A 27,473-nucleotide genomic window follows, 5' to 3' on the forward strand; every position below is an offset into this window, starting at 1 on the left:
ATATCGCAAGCTGCAACCAACACCTGTTGGAATGAATCTGACTTTAGTCAAGTGACTCCTCCACCACTCTGATTTGATAAACCTCCTGCAACAAGTGCAGAAAATGGGACAAAAAACCTCTTGTTACGGTCCATCATGATGGGGAAGAAACACATCAAGTATTGGAAAGAGTTAAAAGGGATGGAGAACATCAATGGTGGGAAGTCCTGTTTGGATGGTCTCCAACAACAACTGGAGCACTGAATCTGATGCTGCATCCCATTGTGATTTTACTGACTCTTGCTATATTATGCTTATTGTTAAACACTGTTTTATATATCACAGTTTCAAGAGCGGCTAAACAAGTTACACTATTACAAGGACCCCCCTGCATATATAATGCTGTCTAACCACATTCAGTGAAGCTTTAATAGTTACGGAGGTCGACCAAATGTGAAAAAAAAATTTCCCTCAAATTACAATTGGAATGTGGCATTGTGTATTTCTAGGCACAGAGGCAAGAGGTGACCACACCACCACTTTGTGGAGAGACAGACAGACTTTGGTCACAGGGTGAAATGTGGTGGTGCAGCCCCTCTGCCCCCAGACACTCTGAGATCTCAGGATAAGCCCCACTGTACTGTTACCTTGGCTACAAGTGCAGTGACTGGGGCATCAGGCATCCTCTGGCCACGCCTGTGTCATCTGCGGCCTGAACCGTATGCCAGAAGGACTCAGCATTAATTGTGGCCAGAATGGAAAATACTGACCAAAGCCAATCATCTCAAGATCCTATAAAGAGCGATCCAAGGTGAGACCTTTTGAGCTCTCGGGGAGCGCAGCAGACTGTGTGACCCCGTGTCTCCCCCTGAGCTGAGACACTTCTTGGGGTAGGTTTTGCAAGGATTGAAAGATCGTCCATTGACATTCATGAGGACTCAAAGGCCTGATTTCATGAGGTTCACCAACCATCCATTGATGAATGCCAGCACATAAAATTGAGCAATTCATGAAACTCACAAAAAGGGAAATTTTAATCACAGGTTAACCTCTATGTGTGTGTCTGTGTGTGTAATTTGGTTCAGAACTGTTTGCCTCTGTGTGTGTGTGTGTGTGCGCGCACACGCACATACAATTTGGTTCAGAACTGTTTCTGTTTTTCCATATATGTGATTTGATTTAACGTCCGTGTATGCAACCCTGCTGTAAGTTACAGTCACCCTTGCCATTTTTGAGTCTTTAAGTCAGTATTTTGAGTGTAACAAATTCCACTGAATTGCTCTGTTAAACTGGCTGATGATTAAGTGCTGTTAAAAATTATACAGCCTTATCTTGTGATCTATCTGTAGAATACGAATAAATCCTAAATTGCTGCTTAACCCAAGCTGTGTAACAAAATCTTATTCGCAACACCGCCCCCAGGCTTATCTCTAGTGAGCCTGGTTTTATCCCTTTCCCCCTTCAAATCTAGTTTAAAGCTCTTTCAATGAGCCCTGCTAACTCATGTCACTTAACTTGTTGATTTCCTCAGGTGCAACTGACAGACTGAATCTGCCTCACGAAACTCTCCCATTTGGTCTGCAGGTCTTCTCTATGAGATGGAGAACGGTGCTTGAGCACAGACCCATACTCTGTCACCATGGAGGGAACAAGAGAGTAGTAGTAGCTACTCCTGTGGGTAGGCTGCCTTGTGCAATCCTCCTCCTTCATCATCAGAAGCAGCAGCCCAGACCTCTAGATCAGAAAGTTCCCAATCCTACAGCAGCCACTGCTACTGTCCACCTCTTATCAAGCAGGCATGGAGGCCACGTTTAGCAGCTGCGAACAGTCTGCATGGATGTATGCTTGCATAAAATCCAGAATTCATCTTCAGGAGCCGAAGATGAAGAGTCAGTGAAACCACTGGGTATATATGGCATTTAGTGTCCTGCCCTCTCACACTCAATCACATGGAAGGTTCATGAAGTAAATCCACACTTCACTAACACTGTCTCAATATGTTATTCTTTTCTTTTGTTGTTCCTGAACAAAACTAAAAAGATTTGCTCTTGTAGTACGGTGCAGCAGCACAGCTGGAAGTAAAACAAATCATTTCTATTATTAGCTTTCTAGAAAGATACTATTTTACTACTGAACAGTAAGTTCTGACCAAGTATTGAGATTTCCAAGTGGTAAAATACTGTATCAGTATTGATAGAGATAAAAGAAAAGATTTCCTGAAGAGTTAACAGATTTCTGAGATGTGACTGTCTTAAAAACTTTTAGCATACTGGCAAGGCTAAACACAGCCTGCAACATCTTAAGATATAATGATTTTCAGCTCTGCCATCACTGTTATTCCTTTTAATGGGTTGTAAACATTTGCCATGATACAAACTGGAATTTATTATGTACACTTCCTTGCAAAATTTTAGTTATTTTTTCCTTGTACCACACCACATGCTCGTTACAAACATTTTTGTCTGTTAATGCACATATAAGCTGCAGTTACATGAACTCTCTGCAGAAAAAGAAGAGATACAATGTGAGGATTAAGAGGCTTTTTGTTGCCCCCCCCTTTTTTTTGGAGCACAATACAGCCTCAAGAGAGGTCAACTGAATTTTGTCCTAAGCATGACAGCTCCTGTTGTGCAGAAATCCAAGATGAGAGAAAAAAACAAACATTAATTGTAGAAGCTTTCTAACACTGAAAAACTAACTAATCATCTATGGGTACATTGTGAAGGTTAGTAAAACAAAGCACTCATTAGCTTACTTTATTTCAGGAGTAACGATTTCTGCTGCTAAACTGTCCGAAGGCTCTTGTCTTCCCAGAGGCATCAATCCTGGGTTAGAAAAAGTTAAACATTTAGCAAGCAGACCAGTAACTTTCTTTAAAAGACCAGAAATAAACATTGTGCTAGAAGCTTATGGTTTTAGGGTAATGCTAGGTGATGGAAAATGACACAAAGTCGGGCTACAGCAAGAGAGACAGACAAGCACAATTTCATTTGAAGAATAATCATTATTTCTGTCTTCATTCTGATGAAATAATTTTGTGGTGCATTTTCTGCTCATTAGCCTAAGAACTACAAAGCTGTGCAACATTAGACATAGAAATAAATTTCAACGCATGAAACATCATACACACAAGGAAACTTAATATCTCTCTAAAGAAAACTATATAGCCACACAGAAATCAGAAATACGTTACACAAATATCACACTGGGGAGGAGACTAAAGTTTCTGATTGACTGAAATAATGTCTGAAGTTTTCAAATGCTTACAAAGTTACGAATAGCTGAAGCAGCTCTTCACTGATGATCTTAGAGGAGCTTAAATTTATTCTGTGCTAAACAAAAGCACATTCAACACTCTCCAAAGAAGTCCTGTAAACTTTAGTAGAGATGTATTTAATCTCTTTATTTGTCCTTTACCTGTAGTGGTGAGTTGACCCTCCTGAGCTTGCACACATCTAAGTTCTTCAATAGTTTCTTTCAAAGAATCCCTTTCTGTTCTTAATCTCTGAATAATTGGAAAGAGAATGAGTATCAGTCTTAGCACTACAAATCCACCTTCAGCTGTACACAAGTCACCAGAAGGCAGAGCCTTCAACACTTTAAAAAGAATTTAATGCAACAGTAGAGATGATATTCAAATTAAGGCACCTCAGTCTATTTCATAACAGAATAAACATAAATATTATATATCCCACATGAACAGTGTTTTTTTGAGAAGGGTTGCTTCTCTGCATTACACTTAGGAGGGTAACAATATCAGGGTATAAGCTTACAAAATCAAGATATTAGTGACACAAAGTTCTGGTACCAGGTAGTAAACAGCATCCACTGGGGCCACTCAGCCATCCTCCTTTTCCCCTCATTGGGCTTGATTCCAAGGGAAAGGGAAGTGAATTAAGAGACTGCAGAATTTTCCCTCACCAAGAAACCCAGGTTTAGTCAGGAGTGAAATAAAAAGCAGGTGAGTACACAGTCAACATAACAAACAAACATTATTAACTTCATTTTGTTTGTCTTTCAACAGTGAAAGTGTGAGCAGAATTTCCATATCCCCTTCCTCCTGTTTGTCAGCTGGCCTTGCCATTTACCAGCTTCTTATCTATGGAAGAAAACTAGTTGCTTGAGGCTCAGCTCAAAGAGAACTGAAGAACAAGACTGGACCACCTTGGGATCTAGACAGATGGCCTCTTCAGTAGCATCAGGCAAATACTCTCCCAATTTGGTTTAAGTCCCCTTTTGGAAAAAAAAAAAAAAGAGAATCTACAGCAGCATCAAGTTTTTGTCCAGAAGGTTGCCAAGATTCAAAAATGAAAGAGGAAAATGGCAGCTATGTAAAGTTTGCTCCAAAATCAGACATGTCCAGTATTACTAAAAGGTCCAGGACAGACCTCAGCTCTGTGTAGGCATGGAGTTGTGTTGACTTACAGCTTCTTGCATTTCAGTTTATTAACCCTTTGATTCAGATGTATTTTATATTTCAGCCCAAATGGATCCAGGACTTGGAATCACTTTGGCAAAGAACAGTTTGGTGAGGTGTGACAGAGGCTTCTGCTGTATTTCTGAATCCTGCAAAGAGTACTCTGGTGCAGCTGTAAGAACAATCTCAATAAAGTGTACTTTCTCTTACTACTGAAAGTCATTTCACAAACCTCACAGGTGAAAAAACTTTTACCACGAATACTACAGAAAAGCCACACAGAGGAATGCTCAAATTCAGCTGCTGAAAGCAAGGATTCTGCACTCTGGTACCATCAGTCAGAAAACACCAAGCTGATTAATCAAATGCCAGAATATTTTAATGAATAGAAAAAGCTCTAGGGCTTCAATTGTACACTGCAAAATTAATTCAACAAATTATGTTAGTAGTTATCATACAACACATCACAGAGGTAAAATTCCAAGCTACGTAGCTGAAGATATCAAACATGCTACCGCACTTTGTGAGAACATAAAGACAAGGACAAAAACAATTTCAGTAACTGTTTCCAAAATATAACTGACAAGATACCACTACTTAGCTTGTGACCTGTGGTGGGCAGTGTTACTGATATGTATGTGACAACACGGAACAGAAAGCCTAGGTAACACAGGTAGTGAATCACTAATTCAAATGTTGAGAGACTTCAGCTGTAATCTACTTCTCACAGACGCATATCAATTCAAAAGAATCACAGAATCATTTTGGTTGGAAAGGACCAATAAGATCATCGAGTCCAACCATTAACCTAACACTACCACGTCCACCACTAAACCATGTCTCTAAGCACCACAGCTACTCGTCTTTTAAACACCTCCAGGGATGGTGACTCTACCACTTCCCTGGGCAGCCTGTTCCAATGCTTGATAACCCTTTCTGTGAAGAAATTTTTCCTGATATCCAATCTAAACCTCCCCTGGTACAACTTGAGGTCATTTCCCCTCATCCTATCGTTTGTTACTTGGGAGAAGAGACCGACCCCCGCCTCGCTGCAACCTCCTTTCAGGTAGTTGTAGACAGCAATAAGGTCTCCCCCCCCTCAGCCTCCTTTTCTCCAGACTAAACAGCCCCAGTTCCCTCAGCCACCCCTCATAAGAGTTGCTCTCCAGACCCTTCACCAGCTTCGTTGCCCTTCTTTCGACTCGCTCCAGCACCTCAATATCTTTCTTGTAGTGACGGGCCCAAAACTGAACACAGGATTCAAGGTGCAGCCTCACCAGTGCCGAGTACAGGGGGATGATCACTCCCATAGTCCTGCTGGCCACACTATTTCTGATACAAGTCAGGATGCTGGGCACACCTGGGCACACTGCTGGCTCATATTCAGCCAAAGCTCTCTGTTCAGCTAGGCTGGTCTTCTTTCCCGCCGGCTCATTTTTTGGCACATGGGGATGGCCTGCTCCTGTGCCTTTAAGATTTCCTTCTTGAAGAGTGTCCAGCTTCCTGGACCCCTTTGCCCTTCAGGACTGCCTCCCAACGAACTCTGTCAACCAGGCTCAAAGTCTGCCCTCTGGAAGACCAAGGTAACAGTTCTGCTGACCCCCTTCCTTACTTCTCCAAGAATCAAAAACTATCATTTCATGATGGCTATGCCCAAGACGGCCTCCAACCATCACATCACCCACAAGTCCTTCTCTGTTCTCAAACAAGAGGTCCAGTGGGGTGGCTTCCCTAGTTGGCTCACTCACTAGCTGTGTCAGGAAGTTATCATCTCCCACACACTCCAGGAGCCTCCTACACTGTTTCCTCTCTGCTGCACTGTATTTCCAGCAGACATCTGGTAAGTTGAAGTCCTCCACAAGAACAAGGGCTATCGCTTATGAGACTTCTCCCAGCTACTTATAGAATATTTCATCTGCCTCTTCATCCTGGTTGGGTGGTCTACAGCAGACTCCCACCATGACATCTGCCTTCTTGGCCTTCCCCCTGATCCTTACCCATAAGTACTCAACGCTATCATCACCATCCTCAAGTTCTAGACAGATAAAACACTGTACTGAAACAAAACACTGTACTATGGATCAATGCACTGAAAAACAACATCCGCCTCAAAAAAATGCTGTTTGCCAGCGGGTAAACCAGAAAACTGTATGACAATGGTCTGCAATTCAGATCCTTTGTGCAAGATTAAATGGTCCACCAAGCAATGAGTAAGCCACAGACACAACCTCACCATTGTCAAACATAATAAAAATGGAAAAACAAACTTCAAATAAAGAGCAGGAAAGAAAGCCAAAGCACAGTACGAATACTATGGGCACTCCAATCTGAACTGAAGGGCAGACGGAAGTGATATCAAGGACAAGTGCCCACAATAGTTCGAAAATATAACAAAATATGGAAAACAAAGATCTATGAACAGAAAACAACTGAAAACTTTTAATTCAAATGCCATTCAATTGCAGGGACTGGAAATTCTGGAAAGAACTGGGCAGCAAATATGACTATTGAGGGAAAAGCCTACAGAGATTCTGACTGACGGATAAATGGATTTATACTTAAAACAAGCCTAAGAAGTTGCTAACTCAAAGTGCTGGTCTTGGTTTGAGGTAGTCTGAGGCACCTGCACACACATTCCTAAGAAACAAGCCAAAATAAACTAGTGAGAAACAACAGTGTGCAAAAGAAGTCTGAAGGATCAGTCTTGGCAAGAGAGGACAGAGCAATTAATTGCAGAATCACTAGCAGCAAATGACATAGAGGAAGGGAACAGACTGGTATCCGTCCTGCGTGTTCCATGTTGGAAGTACAAGATAGATCAACAAGGAGTTGTCATAAAAGGCAAGAATGCCACAAAGGACATGTCCCTCTACATGACTCCTAAGCTCTTGCTTCAGTAGTCATAACTCCACAAAGAGCAACATGCTGATGGTACCTCGAAGAATGCTTTAGAAAAAATGGAACAGGAGTTTAGTTCTAGGATGATACTGCAGAAACCCTACTTTAAACAGGTTTTTCAGAATACATTACAATTACCCCAGGTGTTTATTAATCTCCTCACGGTAAACAGTCAAGAAACAACTTCAGATCCCAAATATGAAGGCTTTTCCTCTTAATGGGTTGTATATGTTTTTGTACAGTCACTTTATTCCATGCTGTAGAGTTCTTAGGTTTAAAAATAATCTTACAAGCAAACATTAGAAAATTTGAAGTGAAAAAAGACTTCCTAATTTAAAAAGCTTTCTGTAAATGGCTAACTATAATTACTGTATCTCTGTGTTATAAAGGACACAAAGTTGCTATTGCTACTACCAAAAAAATAACACCTTGGCACTTACATCTTTTTCTTTTTGGAGGCTGTCTACTTTTTCTTTCAGTCGTTTGCATTCATAATCTAATTTATCAGCTTTCTTGGATTCTTCAGATAACCTGTTTTGTAGTTCAACTGCCTGTGAGAACAAGAATCAATAATTTGTCTGCAAATATTAATATTAAAACAAAGTACACAAGACAAAGTAGCCAATTACCATGCACCACAAGTCATGTTGTAAAGAAGTGAAATAGTTACCTATAGGACATACTAAAAACTGCTTCCATCAGTTGCTCTGTGTTTCAGCAAAACCAACAGCATTCAAATATTAGGTCTTAGCACAAGCAAAAGAAGCAAAAACTGTGAAGTATTTTCAGTACATCTAAAAACAAGAATTTAAGCCCAAGCATGGTTTACAGAAAAAGGGTATATAATTCTATGGATCAAAGAGCTTAGGAAAAGTAGAAAAATCCTCCTGCCTTCTGAGAAGTCTAGGAAAAAGAAAAAACTCTGAAGAAAGTGAATTATCTACACCTTTTGTTAACTCTATTTTACAAGCCTCACTCAGAATTTAACCACCAGTTAATGCAGTCAGGTAACATTTCCTATCATTTTTAATATACTAATACAAAGATTCAGCCAGAGGCTCATAAACAGTTTACTTTACTTCAGAAGTAAACATTGCTAACAAAGTCGCATGTATACTTTCACCTGCAGATCAGTAAAGAGCTTTTAAAATTAAATGAGCAGAAATCTGAAAGCTGAGCAGAAACGATCAGTGAACAGGAGGCAAATCAGTGACATCTTGTCTTTTCAAAACTCTCAGCCTTTACTAGCAAAGGCTCATTCTCAGAACCTTAGTAAAGCTCATAATGCAGAGAGCATGGAAGCAAGCTGAATAGAGACTGACCAGCAAACACAAAAGCTGAATGAAGACTCAGTTTAAGATGTATAGCTTCTTCTGAAGCAATTCATTAAGAAGCCTTTTTCATGGCTTTTAGATTACAGAGAAAGTGATTAACTTAAATTGTAAAGCAAAGCATTAGCCATACCTACATTAAGACTGCCTAGTGGTTCTAATTACCTTTTATTTTCAATGTGTATAGCTATAGCAAAATAACTACCAGGCCTAAAAATCTGCATGGTCTTAAGTCTTAGAGAAGGACTTTGCTGTTGTTGTTCTTAAATTAAAGGCTGAAAAAAAAGCACAGGCCTGCCACTTCTGAGATTATTAGGTTAAAAAACCTGTATCAAAATGTTAGATATGAAAATATTTTGTTTCTCAGTTGTGACATCCATCAACGGGGCTATCAGAATAGCTGCAGATATAAAAAAAATGCAGGCCTTTACCTGTGATTGTTCTCCCACTTGCAAAAAATAGGTATATTTTCACCTCAAACGGAAACAAATGCATTAATGTTTGCAATCACTCATGCTATGATAATGGTATGCAGAAAAACATAGCAGGAAATAAATTGTCTTGAATCAAGACTTGGGAGATATACAGCTACACAGTAATGCAGAAGATTAAAAAAAATAATGAATTGCCATCACATTTACTGAGCATTATCTGACACGTGAAATGAGTAAAGCAGGAATCTTGCAACAAAGAAAAGCAAAATGCATTGTTAAAAATATATCAGAATGCACATGCACAAAGGGGCTGAATTAAAATTACAAAAAGTAATCCTGGAATCTTCACATTTCAATTCTTCATGCTGCAATAGTTTCTTAGAAAATCCTTGTGCTTGCTTTCAGACAAGTGAACAAAACCTCTTAAATAAATAAATGCTATTCCATCTCCCACAATACACCACCACTAACCTCATCTCACAGAAACCGCTGGGTGGGGTGAATATGCGATTTCCTTGCAGATCACTATAGGAGTTTGAACCAAGCAGTTTCATTTGCACAGCACAGAGCTTCTAAGCCAAAGAAATAACTCCTCTGACAGCATCATCATGAGTGGGGTTGGATCCTTCACACACCAGCCAAGATACAGTCCACTACAGGGGCACACTAGCGCTCAGCAGTGACATAACATCAGAATCCTTATACCTGGCTTAATTCTTATAGCACAATTTAGGATTCCCAGAAATTAATTTTGTGACAGCTCATGATTCACAGGGAGATCTCAAAAGGAGCCCAGCCTTACAGACACTGTAAGGCACAGACAGACACACTGTGTGTTCATTTTGAGGCACTGTGGTTAGGTGAAGAAAACTCACATCTGTCACAAGACACCTGAGGGTTATTCCAGTCTCAGACAGTGGAACAGTTGTGTACAAATCAAACAGCTCCTCAAACATGAAATCCTATCCATAAAACTCAGGGAATGATGAACAAAAGGAGTACTTTTACAGCAAAAATGATGGGACTGCCCCTTCCAAAATCCTTATTGTTGGTGAAATAAGAACAATCAGATGCAGATGTTGACGTTACACAACCATATCACATGCTCAGCTGTTTAAAGGAGTGAAATATTTGTTGCCAGTAAATGTGATACTACTCATGTGCGAAAGGCTATTGATTTTTACATTTACTTTTCCCTTTGATTGTGTGTTATTTCACCGTTTTTCTTGTCCACGTTCTTATTTTCTGGTGGAATCATCTGGACTGTATTTACAATTAGCCCACAGAGGCTGAAGCTAGTTTTCTTAATAACTAAGATGGCCAGATGCTGAGAAAAAGCTATCAAGTCTTAGGGACATACATTCCTTCTGGGCTTGCAGTGTTGTTAGTGGTTGTTTCTGTATTTTTATTCTGCTGTAAGCTGACATATAGGGACTCTTGTGCTATGACCATTCAAGCTTATGAGCAAGCAGAGATACAGAGCAGGCCCTACTACTTAAATGAACCAGGCTCTGTCTGGCCCTGTAATAAGAATCCCAGAATGATGTCATGTCAATGTAGTACAGAAGCAGAAGAGAAGATTAAGCACATCTTCCACCTTTACAGAAACAGGACCACCTGGCATTTTGATGAGAAGGAGGATAAACAGATGCCTTTCACTCCACAGAGTGTGCTGGTGACACATTTTGTACTCTGCTGCATGCATGTAAACAACAGGGATGATATGTGTCCTTCCCTCTTCATAACTCGACAAATTTAAATGTATTAGACAAACCAGAACCTTAAAAAAAACAGGTTACTTAACCACAGGAATAACTTACCTCAGCTGTGGTGCGCTCCTCACTGCTGGAAATTTGTAAGCGAAAAGTGGATACTTTTTTTGAAAGAATAGGCTCTAATTCAAGCCTCACTACTGAATAAGAATTAGGAATAATTTGAGAAAAAAACTTAACATCTGTTGATTTTTTTAAAGTAAGAAATACTGCTTATTGGCAAGCTAATGTAAACTTGAAATAATCACAAGAATTGCAGAAAAGGAGGACAAAGGTAGTAGCTACAAAACATGGAATTCTTCTAAACACAAGGACCTGTTTGTTCAAAATTCTTTTTTTTTTACTTTGAGGTATTAGCCATGTTATGAAGAGAAAGTGTTGAGCAATACAGAGAACTGTTGCATTGATGATGCCTGTTTTTACCTGTCTCTTGTATGTCTCCAGCTGACTGCGTGCGGCGTTGGCCTTCCTTAGTTCTTCTTCCAGGCTCACAGTATTTTGCATGTACATTGTATTCTTCTCTTCTAAGAGTTTCACTTGCCGTCGCAAATCACCCAGGTCTTCCAATTTCTTTTTGTATGACTCCACCTGGCTTTCTAACTTGGCTACTTTATCAGAAGAATGCCTGAAGGGACAGATTTGTATCAGATTTGTGCTCTGAAAACTAAAAAAAAGAAATGTCCTGAAGCTTCCTCAGTATTTTGCCTTAACGCAGAAGACATTCTGAGATACCATGGGCAGAACAAGAAAGCAGTAATACCCTCCTATTACTAATATTTTCATTTTTAAATTGTCTGCTTCTCTCCCATAACTCAAAGAGCTGCTGATGGAGATACTTTTAGACACTATCACTCTTCCTAATACAGCCTTCTTATCTGCTTCCAATCTTAAAATAATAGTTAAAGCACCTTCACTCCCACCCATTTTCCTTCAATCCTAAATCGATACTCACTCTTGCATTTTACAAGGGTGAGAATAAAATTTTCTGCCCTTCAACTTGTTTTAATGATAGCCAGGAATAAAATCATAAAAGTCCATTTCCTGGGTAGAATATACTTTGTGACACAGAATTACCACAACAGCTTTGATTCCTTCTAAAAAAAAAAAAAAAAAAAGAAAAACTAGGCTCCATCCGTAACACTTCAGAGTTCTTTTCAATCCACATGGTCCACTGCCAGGACAGCAATAGCCCTTACGTGCAACCACCCACACCCCCACTACTGTGACGGTCCCCCATTTCATTTTAGAACCGATTTACAGACTTAAGAAATATGGAGAATCCTCCATTGAATTGATGGTCAATTTATGGGACACTGAGGCAAGCCAAATCTCCTTAATCCCCAATGAACTGCAGAGCCTCTCTCTCGAATGAGGACTTACTCTTTGAACCCATGTTCCCTTCACAGTTTATAGAATTGTGCAGCCTGATGGGCTCGCACTTGACCTTAATGACATAGAAGGTAAAGATAGATAGCTTTGGTAAAAACCTGCTGGTGAATTAGAAAAGGCAGCACTAAAATAAGCCTTGCTAGACTTGCTAGAATGAGTGATACAGGTGGGTGGCAGGTAACTCTTCTGAACAACCCATGTCAGCAAGACACCAGCACTGAAGGATTATGTTCCATAGTAAAAAGGGCTGCCCCACCCTATAAACCCCTAGCATCATCAAATCATGACAACTTTGAGTGCTAAAATCCAGCAGAATAGAGAGCTGTGACAGATGTTGTTCATATTAGCATTACATGATGAACCAAAAGCATCACCCAAAGTCCAAAAATGCAAACCGAGGAAAGAGTCTAGTTCCTTGATGAGAACAGATGCTCAAGTCATGATGAAGGTGAGTAGAGAATACTCAAGAGACCAGTGAGTTACTTATTATGACCATAAGATGGTGTAGGATTCTTAACAGAATCACAGAATCAATCAGGTTGGAAAAGACCTCTGGGATAATCGAGTCCAGCCATCACCCCGACACCACCATGTCAACTAGACCATGGCACTAAGTGCCATGTCCAGTCTTTTCTTAAACACATCCAGAGATGGTGACTCCACCACCTCCCTGGGCAGCCCATTCCAATGTCTAATGACCCCTTCTGAGAAGAAATGCTTCCTAATGTCCAACCTGAACCTCCCCTGGCGAAGCTTGAGGCTGTGTCCTCTTGTCCTAGCGCTAGTTGCCCGGGAGAAAAGGCCGACTCCCACTCCAATACAACCTCCCTTCAGGTAGTTGTAGACTGCAATAAGGTCACCTCTGAGCGTCCTCTTCTCCAGGCTAAACAGCCCCAGCTCCCTCAGCCGTTCCTCGTAGGTCATACCCTCCAGACCCTTCACCAGCTTGGTCACCCTCTTCTGGACTCGCTCCAACACCTCAACATCTTTCTTGAAGTGTGGGGCCCAGAACTGAACATAGGATTCAAGGTGCGGCCTCACCAGTGCCGAGTACAGGGGGACGATCACTTCCCTAGACCAGCTGGCTACACTATTCCTAATAGAGGCCAGGATGCCATTGGCCTTCTTGGCCACCTGGGCACACTGCTGGCTCATGTTTAGCCAGCTGTCGATCAGCAGCCCCAGCTCTCTTTCCTCCGAGCCGCTTTCTAACCACTCTTCCCCCAGCCTGTAGTGCTGCATGGGGTTGTTGTGGCTGAAGTGTAAGACCCGGCACTTGTTCTTGTTGAACCTCATGCCGTTGGTCTCGGCCCATCTATCTAACCTGTCCAGATCCCTCTGTAGGGCCTTCCTATCCTCCAGCAGATCGACACTCCCACCCAGCTTCGTGTCATCTGCAAATTTGCTGAGGGTGCACTCAATCCCTACGTCTAGATCATCTATAAAGATATTGAACAGCACCGGCCCCAGAACTGAGCCCTGGGGAACACCGCTAGTGACCGGCCGCCAGTTGGACTTTGCCCCGTTCACCACCACTCTCTGGGCTCGGCCATCCAGCCAGTTTTTAACCCATCGAAGAGTCCACCCATCCAAGGCCCGGGCAGCCAGTTTGTCTAGGAGGATGCTGTGGGAGACAGTGTCAAATGCCTTACTGAAGTCTAGATAGACTACATCCACAGCCCTGCCCTCATCTACTAAGCGGGTCACTTGGTCATAGAAGGAGATCAGGTTGGTTAAGCAGGACCTGCCTTTCATGAATCCATGCTGGCTGGCCCCGATGCCCCGATTGTCCTGCATGTGCCGTGTAATGGCACTCAGGATGATCTGTTCCATCACTTTGCCTGGCACCGAGGTCAGGCTGACAGGCCTATAGTTCCCTGGATCATCCTTCTGGCCCTTCTTGTAGATGGGCGTTACATTTGCTAATTTCCCGTCAGCTGGAACTTCTCCAGTTAACCAGGACTGCCGGTAGATAATAGAGAGTGGTTTGGCAAGTTCGTTTGCCAGTTCCTTCATTACTCTGGGGTGAATCCCATTCGGGCCCATAGTCTTGTGGGTGTCCAACTGGCACAGCAGGTCACTAACTGTCTCCTCCTGGATTACGGGGGATTCACACAGCCCCCCCGTCCCTAACTTCAGGCTCTGGGGGCCGAGTCTCCTGAGGACAACCGGTCTTGACATTAAAGACCGAGGCAAAGAAGGCATTGAGCACCTCTGCCTTTTCCTCATCGCCTGACACTACACTACCCTCCTCATTCAGCAAGTGGTGGAGGCTCTCCTTGACCCTCCTTTTGCTATTGATGTATTTGTAAAAGCTTTTTTTGTTATCTTTGACTGTAGCAGCCAAATCAAGCTCTAATTGAGCTTTGGCCCTTCTAATCTTCTCCCTACACGACCTGGCCACGTCCCTATAGACCTCCCAAGTTACCCGACCCTTCTTCCAGAGCAAATAGGCTCTCTTTTTTTCCCTAAGTTCTAGCCTAAGTTCTCCGTTTAACCAGGCCGGTCTTTTTCCCCGACGGCTTGTCTTCCTACACACTGGGACAGCCTGTTCCTGAATATTTAGCAATTCCCTTTTGAAGCATGTCCAGCCTTCCTGGACTCCTTTGCCCCCCAGGACTGACTCCCAAGGTACTTGGTCCACCAGCCTCTTAAACAGGCTAAAGTCAGCCCGGCGAAAATCTAAGGCAGAAGTTCTACTCTTGCCCCTCCTTACTTCCCCCACTATTGAAAACTCTAACATTTCATGGTCACTATTCCCAAGACGGCCACCAGTCCTCACATCTCCCACTAGTCCTTCTCTGTTCACAAACAACAGGTCAAGCAGGGCCCCTCCTCTAGTGGGCTCATTTACCACTTGCATGAGGAAGTTGTCCTCCACACATTGTGGGAACCTCCAAAATTGCTTCCTGCCTTGTCAGTCGGCAGCAGCGGCAGCGACTGAGGTGAGTGTGGGGCGTGAGCGAGATCGGGCTGTACTGGGCGGTCTCCATGCTCTGGGCCCCCCGAGCAGCAGCCCCGAGTCCCGTCTGGACCCGGAAGTTCCCAGCAACGAATCAGGAGACGAGGGGGTGTAGCACCACCCCCTGTGATCCGGTGATAAGAAGCCTCTGGGTGGGCAGGGACTAGTCAGAGGGTAGAGGGTGAGTAAGCAGTGACTGTGAGTAAGCAGTTATTGTGTGTGTCCCGGGGAGGGGGAGGCCACAGCCGTTTGCAGCTCGTTGGGCAGGGCGCTGACTCTCTCCCAGTGCACAGGGCGAGGAAGGCGCCAAGGAGCTGTGAACCTTCTGCTGTCAGTCGGCAGCACCGGCAGCAGGGACATCGACTGAGGTGAGTGTGCGCGAGGGTGAGATCGGGCTGTACCGGGCGGGTTCCGTACTCAGAGCCACCCAAGCAGCAGCCCCCCGAGTCCCGTCCCAGGAGAGGAGGGGGCGTAGCCGGAGGCACCGTGGGAGATTTGAAGGGCCCCCTGGGGAGCGCGAGCGACCCGGAGCACGCAAACAGGAGCGCGGCAGTTTGCGCGGCAGTTTGCGCAGCAGTTCTCGCAGGCAGGGCAGGCGAGCAGGCAGGTATGGTTTCCACTCGGTGGGGCCCTAAGTCCCTTGCAGGTGCCAGAAAAGACATGGCAACCCAAACGGACCTGCAGCAGAAGCATGCGGAGGTGCAGGTGGCAGGTTGCAGGGAGTGCCAGAGCCTGGCCCTGGCACTCGAGGGTAATGGAGACCTGACCTGTGTGAGGTGCGAACAGGTTGATGACCTGATCTCCTTGGTGGCCCAACTCAAGGAGGAGTTGGAAAGGTTAAGCAGCACAAGAGCATCCCAGGAAGAGATTGGCGGGCAGTGCTGTTCCCTGCCTGCCCTGGGGAAAACGGACGGGCCTAATGCTCCCCGGGTAGTGGAGGATCCTCTTCCTCCTCCACAAGGAGCAGGAGGAGATCTAGGGGATGGGGGGAAATGGAGGCAGGTCCCTGCTCGGGGTGGTAGGCGAATCCCATCCCGGCCTTCCTCCCCTCCCCACGTTCCCCTGCAAAATAGGTATGAGGAGCTGGAACCTGAGCATCTTCCTGAGTGTCAGAAAGACACAAATCTAGGTGAAAGACCTTCTAAGGGGCTACGTAAACAGAAGCAACCAAGTAAGAGGGTTGCAACCAGCTCCGCAAAGGAGAAAAGAAAAGTAATTGTTAGAGGCGACTCCCTGCTAAGGGGAACGGAGAGCCCCATATGCAGGCCAGACCCGACTCACAGGGAAGTCTGCTGCCTCCCTGGGGCTTGGGTAAGGGATGTTGCCAGGAGGCTTCCTGAACTGATGAGGCCCTCTGACTACTACCTTCTGTTAGTATTCCAGGTTGGTAGGGATGAGATTGAAGGGAGAAGTCCCAGGGCAATCAAAAGGGACTTCAGGGCCCTGGGGCGTTTGGTGAAGGGGGTAGGTGCACAGGTTATATTCTCTTCAATTCCTTCGGTGTTTGGTGAAAATAGGGAAAGGACTATGAAAGTACAACAGATGAATACATGGCTAAGAGACTGGTGCCGTAGGTGGGATTTTGGGTTCTTTGACCACGGGGCGGCTTTCATGGCACCGGGCCTGCTTATGCCGGATGGGGAACAGCTGAGTCAGAAGGGGAAAAGGGTTATGGCCCAGAAGGTGGCAGGGCTGGTTAAGAGGTCTTTAAACGAGGTTCGATGGGGGAGGGGGATAAGAGCAGGCAACTAGAAATGAACCTAGGGGTGACAGACCTGCGTCAGGGGCAAGACCGTTAGCCCAGCTGAAGTGCATTTACACCAATGCACAGGAAGAGCTAGAAGCCACTGTACAGCAGGAAGGTTATGATGTGGTTGCCATCACAGAAATGTGGTGGGATGACTCTCATGACTGGAGTGCTGCTATGAATGGCTATCGGCTCTTTAAGAGGGACAGGCAAAGCAGGAGAGGCGGTGGGGTAGCGTTGTATGTTAGGGAGTGCTTGGACTGTGTCAAAATTGAGGAAGATGGTGAGGATGACAAGGTTGAATGTTTATGGGTGAAGATCAGGGGGAAGGTCGGCAGGGCGGACATTACGGTGGGAGTCTGTTATAGACCACCCAACCAGGATAAGCAGGTGGAAGAGGTGTTTTACAAGCGGCTGTCAGAAGCCGCCCGGTCGCCGGCCCTTGTACTCATGGGCGACTTCAACTCGCCGGATGTCTGCTGGAAATACAACATGGCAGAGAGAATCACAGAATCACAGAATCATCCAGGTTGGAAGAGACCTCAGGGATCATCGAGTCCAACCGTTGCCCTGACATGACCCTGTCAACTAGACCATGGCACTAAGTGCCATATCCAGTCTTTTCTTAAACACATCCAGAGATGGTGACTCCACCACCTCCCTGGGCAGCCCATTCCAATGTCTAATAACCCTTTCTGAAAAGAAATTCTTCCTAATGTCCAACCTGAACCTCCCCTGGCGAAGCTTGAGGCTGTGTCCTCTTGTCCTAGCGCTAGTTGCCCGGGAGAAGAGGCCAACTCCCACTCCAATACAACCTCCCTTCAGGTAGTTGTAGACAGCAGTAAGGTCACCTCTGAGCGTCCTCTTCTCCAGGCTAAACAGCCCCAGCTCCCTCAGCCATTCCTCGTAGGTCATACCCTCCAGACCCTTCACCAGCTTGGTCGCCCTCCTCTGGACTCGCTCCAACACCTCAACATCTTTCTTGAAGTGTGGGGCCCAGAACTGAACACAGGATTCAAGGTGCGGCCTCACCAGTGCCGAGTAGAGAGGGACGATCACTCCCCTAGACCGGCTGGCTACACTATTCCTAAGAGAGGCCAGGATGCCATTGGCCTTCTTGGCCACCTGGGCACACTGCTGGCTCATGTTTAGCCAGCTGTCGATCAGCAGCCCCAGCTCTCTTTCCGCCGGGCCGCTTTCTAACCACTCTTCCCCCAGCCTGTAGCGCTGCATGGGGTTGTTGTGGCTGAAGTGTAAGACCCGGCACTTGTTCTTGTTGAACCTCATGCTGTTGGTCTCGGCCCATCTATCTAACCTGTCCAGATCCCTCTGTAGGGCCTTCCTACCCTCCAGCAGATCGACACTCCCACCCAGCTTCGTGTCATCTGCAAATTTGCTGAGGGTGCACTCAATCCCTACGTCTAGATCATCTATAAAGATATTGAACAGCACCGGCCCCAGAACTGAGCCCTGGGGAACACCGCTAGTGACCGGCCGCCAGTTGGACTTTGCCCCATTCACCACCCCTCTCTGGGCTGGGCCATCCAGCCAGTTTTTAACCCATCGAAGAGTCCACGCATCCAAGGCCCGGGCAGCCAGTTTGTCTAGGAGGATGCTGTGGGAGACAGTGTCGAATGCCTTACTGAAGTCTAGATAGACTACATCCACAGCCCTGCCCTCATCTACTAAGCGGGTCACTTGGTCATAGAAGGAGATCAGGTTGGTTAAGCAGGACCTGCCTTTCATGAATCCATGCTGGCTGGCCCCGATGCCCCGATTGTCCTGCATGTGCCGTGTAATGGCACTCAGGATGATCTGTTCCATCACCTTGCCTGGCACCGAGGTCAGGCTGACAGGCCTATAGTTCCCTGGATCATCCTTCCGGCCCTTCTTGTAGATGGGCGTTACATTTGCTAATTTCCAGTCAGCTGGAACTTCTCCAGTTAACCAGGACTGCCGGTAGGTAATAGAAAGTGGTTTGGCAAGTTCGTTTGCCAGTTCCTTCATTACTCTGGGGTGAATCCCATTCGGGCCCATAGCCTTGTGTCCAACTGGCACAGCAGGTCACTAACTGTCTCCTCCTGGATTACGGGGGATTCACACAGCCCCCCGTCCCTAACTTCAGGCTCTGGGGGCCGAGTCTCCTGAGGACAACCGGTCTTGGCATTAAAGACCGAGGCAAAGAAGGCATTGAGCACCTCTGCCTTTTCCTCATCCCCTGACACTACACTACCCTCCTCATTCAGCAAGTGGCGGAGGCTCTCCTTGACCCTCCTTTTGCTATTGATGTATTTGTAAAAGCTTTTTTTGTTATCTTTGACTGTAGCAGCCAAATCAAGCTCTAATTGAGCTTTGGCCCTTCTAATCTTCTCCCTACATGACCTGGCCACATCCCTATAGACCTCCCAAGTTACCCGACCCTTCTTCCAGAGCAAATAGGCTCTCTTTTTTTCCCTAAGTTCTAGCCTAAGTTCTCCGTTTAACCAGGCCGGTCTTTTTCCCCGACGGCTTGTCTTCCTACACACTGGGACAGCCTGTTCCTGAATATTTAGCAATTCCCTTTTGAAGCATGTCCAGCCTTCCTGGACTCCTTTGCCCCCCAGGACTGACTCCCAAGGTACTTGGTCCACCAGCCTCTTAAACAGGCTAAAGTCAGCCCGGCAGAAATCTAAGGCAGAAGTTCTACTCTTGCCCCTCCTTACTTCCCCCCCTATTGAAAACTCTTAACATTTCATGGTCACTATTCCCAAGACGGCCACCAGTCCTCACATCTCCCACTAGTCCTTCTCTGTTCACAAACAACAGGTCAAGCAGGGCCCCTCCTCTAGTGGGCTCATTTACCACTTGCATGAGGAAGTTGTCCTCCATGCATTCGAGGAATCTCCTAGATTGCTTCCTTTCTGCCATGTTGTATTTCCAGCAGACATCCGGCGAGTTGAAGTCGCCCACGAGTACAAGGGCCGGCGACCGGGCGGCTTCTGACAGCCGCTTGTAAAACACCTCGTCTGCCTGCTCATCCCGGTTGGGTGGTCTATAACAGACTCCCACCGTAATGTCCGCCCTGCCGACCTTCCCCCTGATCTTCACCCATAAACATTCAACCTTGTCATCCTCACCATCTTCCTCAATTTTGACACAATCCAAGCACTCCCTAACATACAACGCTACCCCACCGCCTCTCCTGCTTTGCCTGTCCCTCTTAAAGAGCCTACAGCCATCCATAGCTGCACTCCAGTCATGAGAGTCATCCCACCACATTTCTGTGATGGCAACCACATCATAACCTTCCTGCTGTACAGTGGCTTCTAGCTCTTCCTGTTTGTTGCCCATACTGCGTGCATTGGTGTAAACACACTTCAGCTGGGCTAGTGGCCTTGCCCCTGACGCAGGTCTGTCACCCCTAGGTTCATTTCTAGTTGCCTGCTCTTATCCCCCTCCCCCATCGAACCTCGTTTAAAGACCTCTTAACCAGCCCTGCCACCTTCTGGGCCATAACCCTTTTCCCCTTCTGACTCAGCTGTTCCCCATCCGGCATAAGCAGGCCCGGTGCCATGAAAGCCGCCCCGTGGTCAAAGAACCCAAAATCCCACCTACGGCACCAGTCTCTTAGCCATGTATTCATCTGTTGTACTTTCATAGTCCTTTCCCTATTTTCACCAAACACCGAAGGAATTGAAGAGAATATAACCTGTGCACCTACCCCCTTCACCAAACGCCCCAGGGCCCTGAAGTCCCTTTTGATTGCCCTGGGACTTCTCCCTTCAATCTCATCCCTACCAACCTGGAATACTAACAGAAGGTAGTAGTCAGAGGGCCTCATCAGTTCAGGAAGCCTCCTGGCAACATCCCTTACCCAAGCCCCAGGGAGGCAGCAGACTTCCCTGTGAGTCGGGTCTGGCCTGCATATGGGGCTCTCCGTTCCCCTTAGCAGGGAGTCGCCTCTAACAATTACTTTTCTTTTCTCCTTTGCGGAGCTGGTTGCAACCCTCTTACTTGGTTGCTTCTGTTTACGTAGCCCCTTAGAAGGTCTTTCACCTAGATTTGTGTCTTTCTGACACTCAGGAAGATGCTCAGGTTCCAGCTCCTCATACCTATTTTGCAGGGGAACGTGGGGAGGGGAGGAAGGCCGGGATGGGATTCGCCTACCACCCCGAGCAGGGACCTGCCTCCATTTCCCCCCATCCCCTAGATCTCCTCCTGCTCCTTGTGGAGGAGGAAGAGGATCCTCCACTACCCGGGGAGCATTAGGCCCGTCCGTTTTCCCCAGGGTAGGCAGGGAACAGCACTGCCCGCCAATCTCTTCCTGGGATGCTCTTGTGCTGCTTAACCTTTCCAACTCCTCCTTGAGTTGGGCCAGCAAAAAGATCAGTCATCAACCTGTTCACACCTCACACAGGTGAGGTCTCCATTACCCTCGAGTGCCAGGGCCAGGCTCTGGCACTCCCTGCAGCCTGCCACCTGCACCTCCGCATGCTTCTGCGGCAGGTCCGTTTGGGTTGCCATGTCCTTTCTGGCACCCGCAGAGGACTTAGGGCCCCGCCAAGTGGAGACCGTTCCTGGACTCTCGTCTTGCCCCGATGGGAGGGAGACCGCACCTTCCTGCCCGCCTGCCCTGCTCGCCCGGCCCGCGCGAACTGCCGCGCTCCTGTTTGCGTGCTCCGGGTCGCTCACACTCCCCAGGGGCCCTTCAAATCTCCCGAGGTGCCTCTGGCTATGCTCCCTCCTCACCTGATTCGTCGCCAGGAACTTCTGGGTCCAGACGGGACTCACGGCTACTGCTCAGGTGGCCTCAAGTATGGAACCCCCAGGTACAGCCCAATCTCACCCTCGCCCCAGACTCACCTCAGCCGCTGTCGCCGCTGCTGCCAACTGAACTAACGTTACTAACAGTTAACTAACAGTACTAACAGTAACTAATGTTACTAACAGTTAATGATTAGGTACATAATAAATAACTTACTTAATCATTTAGTTAAGTAGAACTGTGTGGTGGTCTGTGTACTTAACTGGAGGATCCAAAAGAACCTTGGCATTGAGAAAGTGTTTATATTTAATATTTAATACTTAATATTTAATATGAATATTATTTAAACAAAAGCCAATGAAGACTAAGTACACAAACTATATGGATTGAAAGTTAATAGTTAAAAAAGGGTTAATGGAACAGAGTTTACCTGAGTACATCTATCTCATCCTTCAAAGACTGAGCCTCCTCTGCCAATGTAGTAAGGTCTTCTGTTTGTTGTCTCAATTCAGCAATTTCCTTTTCTAGTTCTTCACAGCGTATTCGATAATCATCTTTGGCAGCTTCTAATCTGTAGAAATGAAGTAAAACAGAAAATAATTTCTCAGCTTGAGCCACAGTTACCTTTCCTCATCATTTTCCTCTCTAAAAACACATGAAATGGCCTTCTGGTGCAGTGAAGGAGAACAGCAGTCCAATGTGCTTATTCAAAAACGTAGCAGCAGATCAACTTTTTTGATGCTCCTGATTTGACATCAGTCTTTCTACTTGGAAGATCACAAAGTAAGGTATGTTCTCAGAAAGGCAAGTCCCAAGTTTTTTCCGTCAGTAATTTTTCACAATGGAAGCTCAAGCAGAAATTTCCACCTTTTTTCATCTTGGGGCATACAGAGTTTGAATACAACATCTTTATCCTAAGATTTTGTTGAGCTGTTCAACTCCTATATACCTTCAACAAGATTGAACTGATTGTCAGATGTTCTAAATGCTGTAGAGCTCTCACCAAGGTGGCTTTATTTATTTATTTACTGATAAAGAACTTGTGCCTGCCCAGTACCTCTGAAGAACCAAGTCATACATTTAGTTACCTTCTTAGCATGTAAAGAACTCAAACCAAAGTTTCGGGAGTGAACTACTTACTCACAGCATATGCAGGCAAAGCTGCATTAACCTGGCAGTGAACAAAGGGAATAACTAAGAGAAACTTTGCCAAAGCATTTTTAACGAATGGAAGAGGACACAACCTGGAACATGAAGTCCTACTGTGATTTTGGTCTGAAATAAAATAAAAACAATCCAGAAAAGGAGATATGGGCATAGAAAAAGTATTTTATCCATTAATTCAAGGAACCCCAAAAGAATCTACAAGAATGGAGACAAGAGATAGTCAATAGGTCATCTAAACCATATACAACAAAGATTTAGATCTTGATAGACTGGATCTGCCAAAGGATATAAGGAAGCAAGACTGGGAGAAAAACTGCTGTACCACACTGGGCACCAGTTAAGCTGTGCATATGTCCTGTTTGGTCAGGTAGAGCTGGAGAAGGAACACACACAAATTGCCAGTAGAAACCACATGCTATGAAGGCAGAAGAAGGAGGTAAAGGGAGATGAGCCTCACAGGTAAAAAGGGTTTAGAAAGACCTTCAGAACCTGAAACTAGAGTAACAGGCAGTGCAGATATTGCATATGGGGAGAAAGCCTGTTCAAACAGGAAATTATAATAGACTCAGGTAGGAATCATTCCAGAGTACGGAGATGAGTAAGGAAAGATAAAAGGGGACATCAGAGAGACATCACTACATTATTCCATTACATGGTAGATTTATATAAAGAAGAAAACCAGGCACTAGGTGCTATGAAAGAGAAACACTGAACATTTTTCAGGAAACTGAAAGGAGAGGGTGTGTCTGAACACACAGGAAAGAGACTTAGCAAGAGGAAGTGGAAAAATGGCAAAATAGGCAAAAAGGAAAGTTACATGGCAGCTGACATAAGAATTAGTAAAGGGCAACCGGAAGAGGACAGAAAAAGAAGAAAAACTGGCCGTGTAAAGAAATAACGTAGTTTCACTCACAAAGGATAGGGAAAGTACAGCAACAAGAATGAAAAGATGATGGTGAAGTGGACTAGCTCTCTTCAGCAGAATAGGCTTACGCAGCCTCAAAGCAACAGTCAAAAGGACCAGGAAGGATATTTAAAGAGGAATTGCATTTCCACATATCGAGGAAATGCAAGCGAAGAGCAGACCTCACTTGTGTATACTCTCCATCTTTCACATATGAAACAATTTGTTTTCAAATTCAGAGAAGGACACACTTTGCTGTATAATACTACTACCTGTAGTACAGTCCATAGCAAACTTTCAGGAATTCCTACACCTTAAAAATACAATCAGAATAATACACATAAAGGAAAGCATGCTACTTTTCATTCTCACAGATTGTGAAAAACATGAGTGAAATGATTGCACCCAGATAACTCAAAATAACTTCACAGAGTAGAGTGTGACGTGTATACAGCATTTCAGCATTAAGAAATTATGCATTTTTTTTGTGCTGAAGCTTGTAGAGAGGTAACTGTAACACGTACATCACTGTAAAAACTTTACTACTGTGGTTATACCACCCATTATCCTAATTCATAACTGTCAGCCGAACCAGAAGTATGTAAGTTATGTCTGTTGCCAGCTACAAACAACCAACATAACCAAGTGTAGCTTTTCTACCTGAATGTTTCCTCTTGGAGTTGTTCTAGCTGTGTCTGCAGCTGCAAGTGCCTACGACCTGCAGGGCTGTTGGGATCTTCAATAGAATCAGATTGATTTAAACGTTCCATCAAAATCTGGTTCTCAGCAAGCAAGCTGCTCTTCTCCTCCTGGAGGGCTGCAACCTGTCGTAATAAAAGCATAAACTGGAATAACTGAGCTATCCAGCTATAGAGAGCAATTTTTCTTGTGTAAATTTTTTTTTTAAACTATCAATACAACCCACAAACGGAAACAGACAGACTTCAATAGTCACATTTCACAAGAATATACTGTATCATTAATAGGTATTCAATTGCTATGTGATGTAACCAACATATTGCAACATCAGGAGCAGATTTACCACACAGAAAACATAACTATTCCTAACTGTATTTAGCACAAGCATCTGAAGAAAAAGTCTTAGTTATCACAGAAGATAACTTCATTATAACAAAGTCTGCATACTTTCCCAAAAAACAAATAAAACTAGCCCTCCACAGTGAAGCTTTTAAAACTGATTTTGAAAAGAAACAATGCCTATCAATCACACAGAATATCCAAGCCTGGATATCCAAGGGATAGCTGTGCCCTTCCTAGATTTTTTTTTAATCCAGTGGCCAATTGCAAGCAGACCTGAAACACGAACACAGTCCCAAAGATGACTCAGTTTCTGCCAATGTTGTGAAAACAGGCAGTGGCGCAAAGAACCCAAAGTGCTGCAACTTAAACAACAGCTGAAGCATGGGTTCATATATTATTAAATAGTATAGAATTAACGTGCAGGAGGAGGAGGGGACGAGAGGGAGTGCAAACATCTCAAAAGAAGGAAATGCTTCAATAAGAGCTTGAATCACCAAATACACCAAAATCAACCATGACACACAAATCAGCTCCATTAATTATAACAGTTACTGTTATACAGTTATAACTGCTTGACAAAAGCCTGAACTATGCTCCGAAGTAGGGTTGCAATGGCAATGCTTTTCAGGGCTCCCACTTTACATTCCTCATGTCTGCCAGATGAGGTACACTTGATTTACAGTAAAGCTTAGTCTAAATCCATACACAACTGATAGACTACAGTAACTTCTGACTGGAATTTAACTCTTAACTGAAACTGTTACAGCAGCATAACCTGTATTAGTTCTCTAATGCAAGAATTGAACCACACAACTCAACCTCTTCCTACCTGAATGAAGTTTTGTTATTATGAATCATCTTAACACCAGCAACATTGCATCAAGATAAGAAACCAATGAAATTCACTCTGTTAGCACAAGTAAAGCAAAATAATTAACTGTGCAATTTTCATCTCCCTTTTAAAAATTATGTTTGCACACTATACTTGTTTTCAGCTGCCTAAAAATTAACACATCTCTTTCACACTGCAAAATTAACATATATAATATGACAAACCTACCTGCATATCTAACTCATGACATCTCTGGGCAATTTCTTCTTTTGTTGCTAGTGCTTCATTTAATTCTTCTGTAGTTTTCTTCAGCTACCATAAACAACAAACATTTATAGTTTCATCACTCTCTGGGAAATGTCTAAAAATATTCTGAACTACATGACTGTAAAATTATTTTTACATATAGGTAATATATTACATTTTTGGAAAACTGAGGCAATTGTGCTCTTATAAACAGAGAAGCAGATGTGATTACAGTTTAGTTTGTGTGACCATAAAAAGTAAACATACCTAAAAGAAACATTTAGTCTTACAAAAATATATTAGAATAATCACATCTATTCTATTAATTGAGTCAAAAAATCCTGAAGAACTTGGGTCTGAAGAACTCGTCAACTCTGTACACTGAAAAAATTGTCAATACCACTTTTCTTTACAGGTGCAAAGAGTAGATAATTTCAGTTTTCAATCTACTTTTCAAGTACAGAAAGGACTGGAAGGTGGAATACAGGGTATGGATAATTAGGGTAAAAATCTCTCTAGTCCCTGGAAGCTACTTTTACTGCACAACAAGAATACAACTAAGATGGTGAGGGAGAAGCCTACCCTTCTGAAAAAGGGCACTGAATCTTGTAAGCAGTGGGAAATATTCAGATACTTCCCTTCAAAGGCTTTATGTTCAAACACATGTATCTTGCCAGTTTGCATGTGAATGCAGTTCAGATAACATAAAAAACATAGCTACAAGAAAACTGGCCTGATAAAACAGATGCATGCATATTATGTATATAGAGATGTAGATATGAATTATTATATATGATGAATTTTAGATGGGCTTTTCAAACAGCATAATTGTATCTTATTTTTTCAAGTTTATTTCTCAAGGCCTGTTGACATACAAAAATTAATTCCATCTGCCAGAATTTACACACTTCTGCAGAAACAGCATGATGGAGGAACACAAGGAATACCACTGTCCTATACTACTTCTGAACTAGAAAAACACTGAGGAAGTAGGACAGTGCTAGTATGAGGTTAAGCTAGTAAAAAAAATTGGTTTTGTATGTTCTTTAAATATATCAGACAGGAAAGGATTCTCTTCAAAAACTTCTCATATATTGTAAGAGTTCTCAGGACTGCTTTAAGGATTTTTGAGCCACATCTATGAGGTTTTTTTAAATTGACTTTGGAAGTAGGAACTGGCAAAAAAAAAGTTTTATTCAAATACTACGCATTTTTTTATCCTTCTTTCTCAATACCCAATGATTTGCACCTGTCTGCAGTTTTGCTATACTACGTCATACAGCTAAACTTGTTTTCGAAACTGAGTTTTTCTCTCCTTTAAATACACAAAATGGGTAAACTAAATTTGTAAAGCAAAAGGACTTGAAATACTGAAATTTAGTTTTCCACTCCTTGTTTGAATTTCCCACAAAATCTTTTCACGATTAAAGAAAAAGACAGACTTCTTAATAAAGCAAAATGACTGGGCACTGATGTGCTATGATTGAAGGAAAAGAAACATCTAGTCTTAGATACCTGCCGATCAAGGTCAACGTAAGCATCATTTCCAACAGAGACTGGAGACTCTTTACTCATCAACTGCAATTAGATTACACTGGATTAGAAAAAGC

At 44.0% G+C, this 27,473-nt stretch overlaps 1 protein-coding gene across 4 annotated transcripts in view; it reads right to left on the bottom strand.

Annotated features, from left to right (window-relative positions):
• Positions 1-27,473, bottom strand: part of HOOK3 (hook microtubule tethering protein 3) — a 111,705-nt gene that overhangs the window by 32,106 nt on the left and 52,126 nt on the right. For 2 of the 4 annotated variants that reach the window (XM_068422200.1, XM_068422201.1), the window contains exons 7-14: positions 27,379-27,441; positions 25,846-25,929; positions 24,405-24,568; positions 22,104-22,244; positions 11,255-11,456; positions 7,735-7,845; positions 3,397-3,484; positions 2,735-2,804 (exon numbers count right to left, since the gene is read on the bottom strand). In XM_068422200.1, coding sequence (XP_068278301.1) covers positions 2,735-2,804; positions 3,397-3,484; positions 7,735-7,845; positions 11,255-11,456; positions 22,104-22,244; positions 24,405-24,568; positions 25,846-25,929; positions 27,379-27,441 — 923 coding nt within the window. Of the gene's footprint in view, positions 1-2,734; positions 2,805-3,396; positions 3,485-7,734; positions 7,846-11,254; positions 11,496-22,103; positions 22,245-24,404; positions 24,569-25,845; positions 25,930-27,378; positions 27,442-27,473 lie in introns of all 4 variants that reach the window. The other 2 variants (XM_068422199.1, XM_068422202.1) reach the window with 2 other exon arrangements.

The sequence above is a fragment of the Nyctibius grandis genome, chromosome Z (assembly GCF_013368605.1).
Source record: "Nyctibius grandis isolate bNycGra1 chromosome Z, bNycGra1.pri, whole genome shotgun sequence".
Classification (NCBI taxonomy): Eukaryota; Metazoa; Chordata; class Aves; order Nyctibiiformes; family Nyctibiidae; genus Nyctibius; species Nyctibius grandis.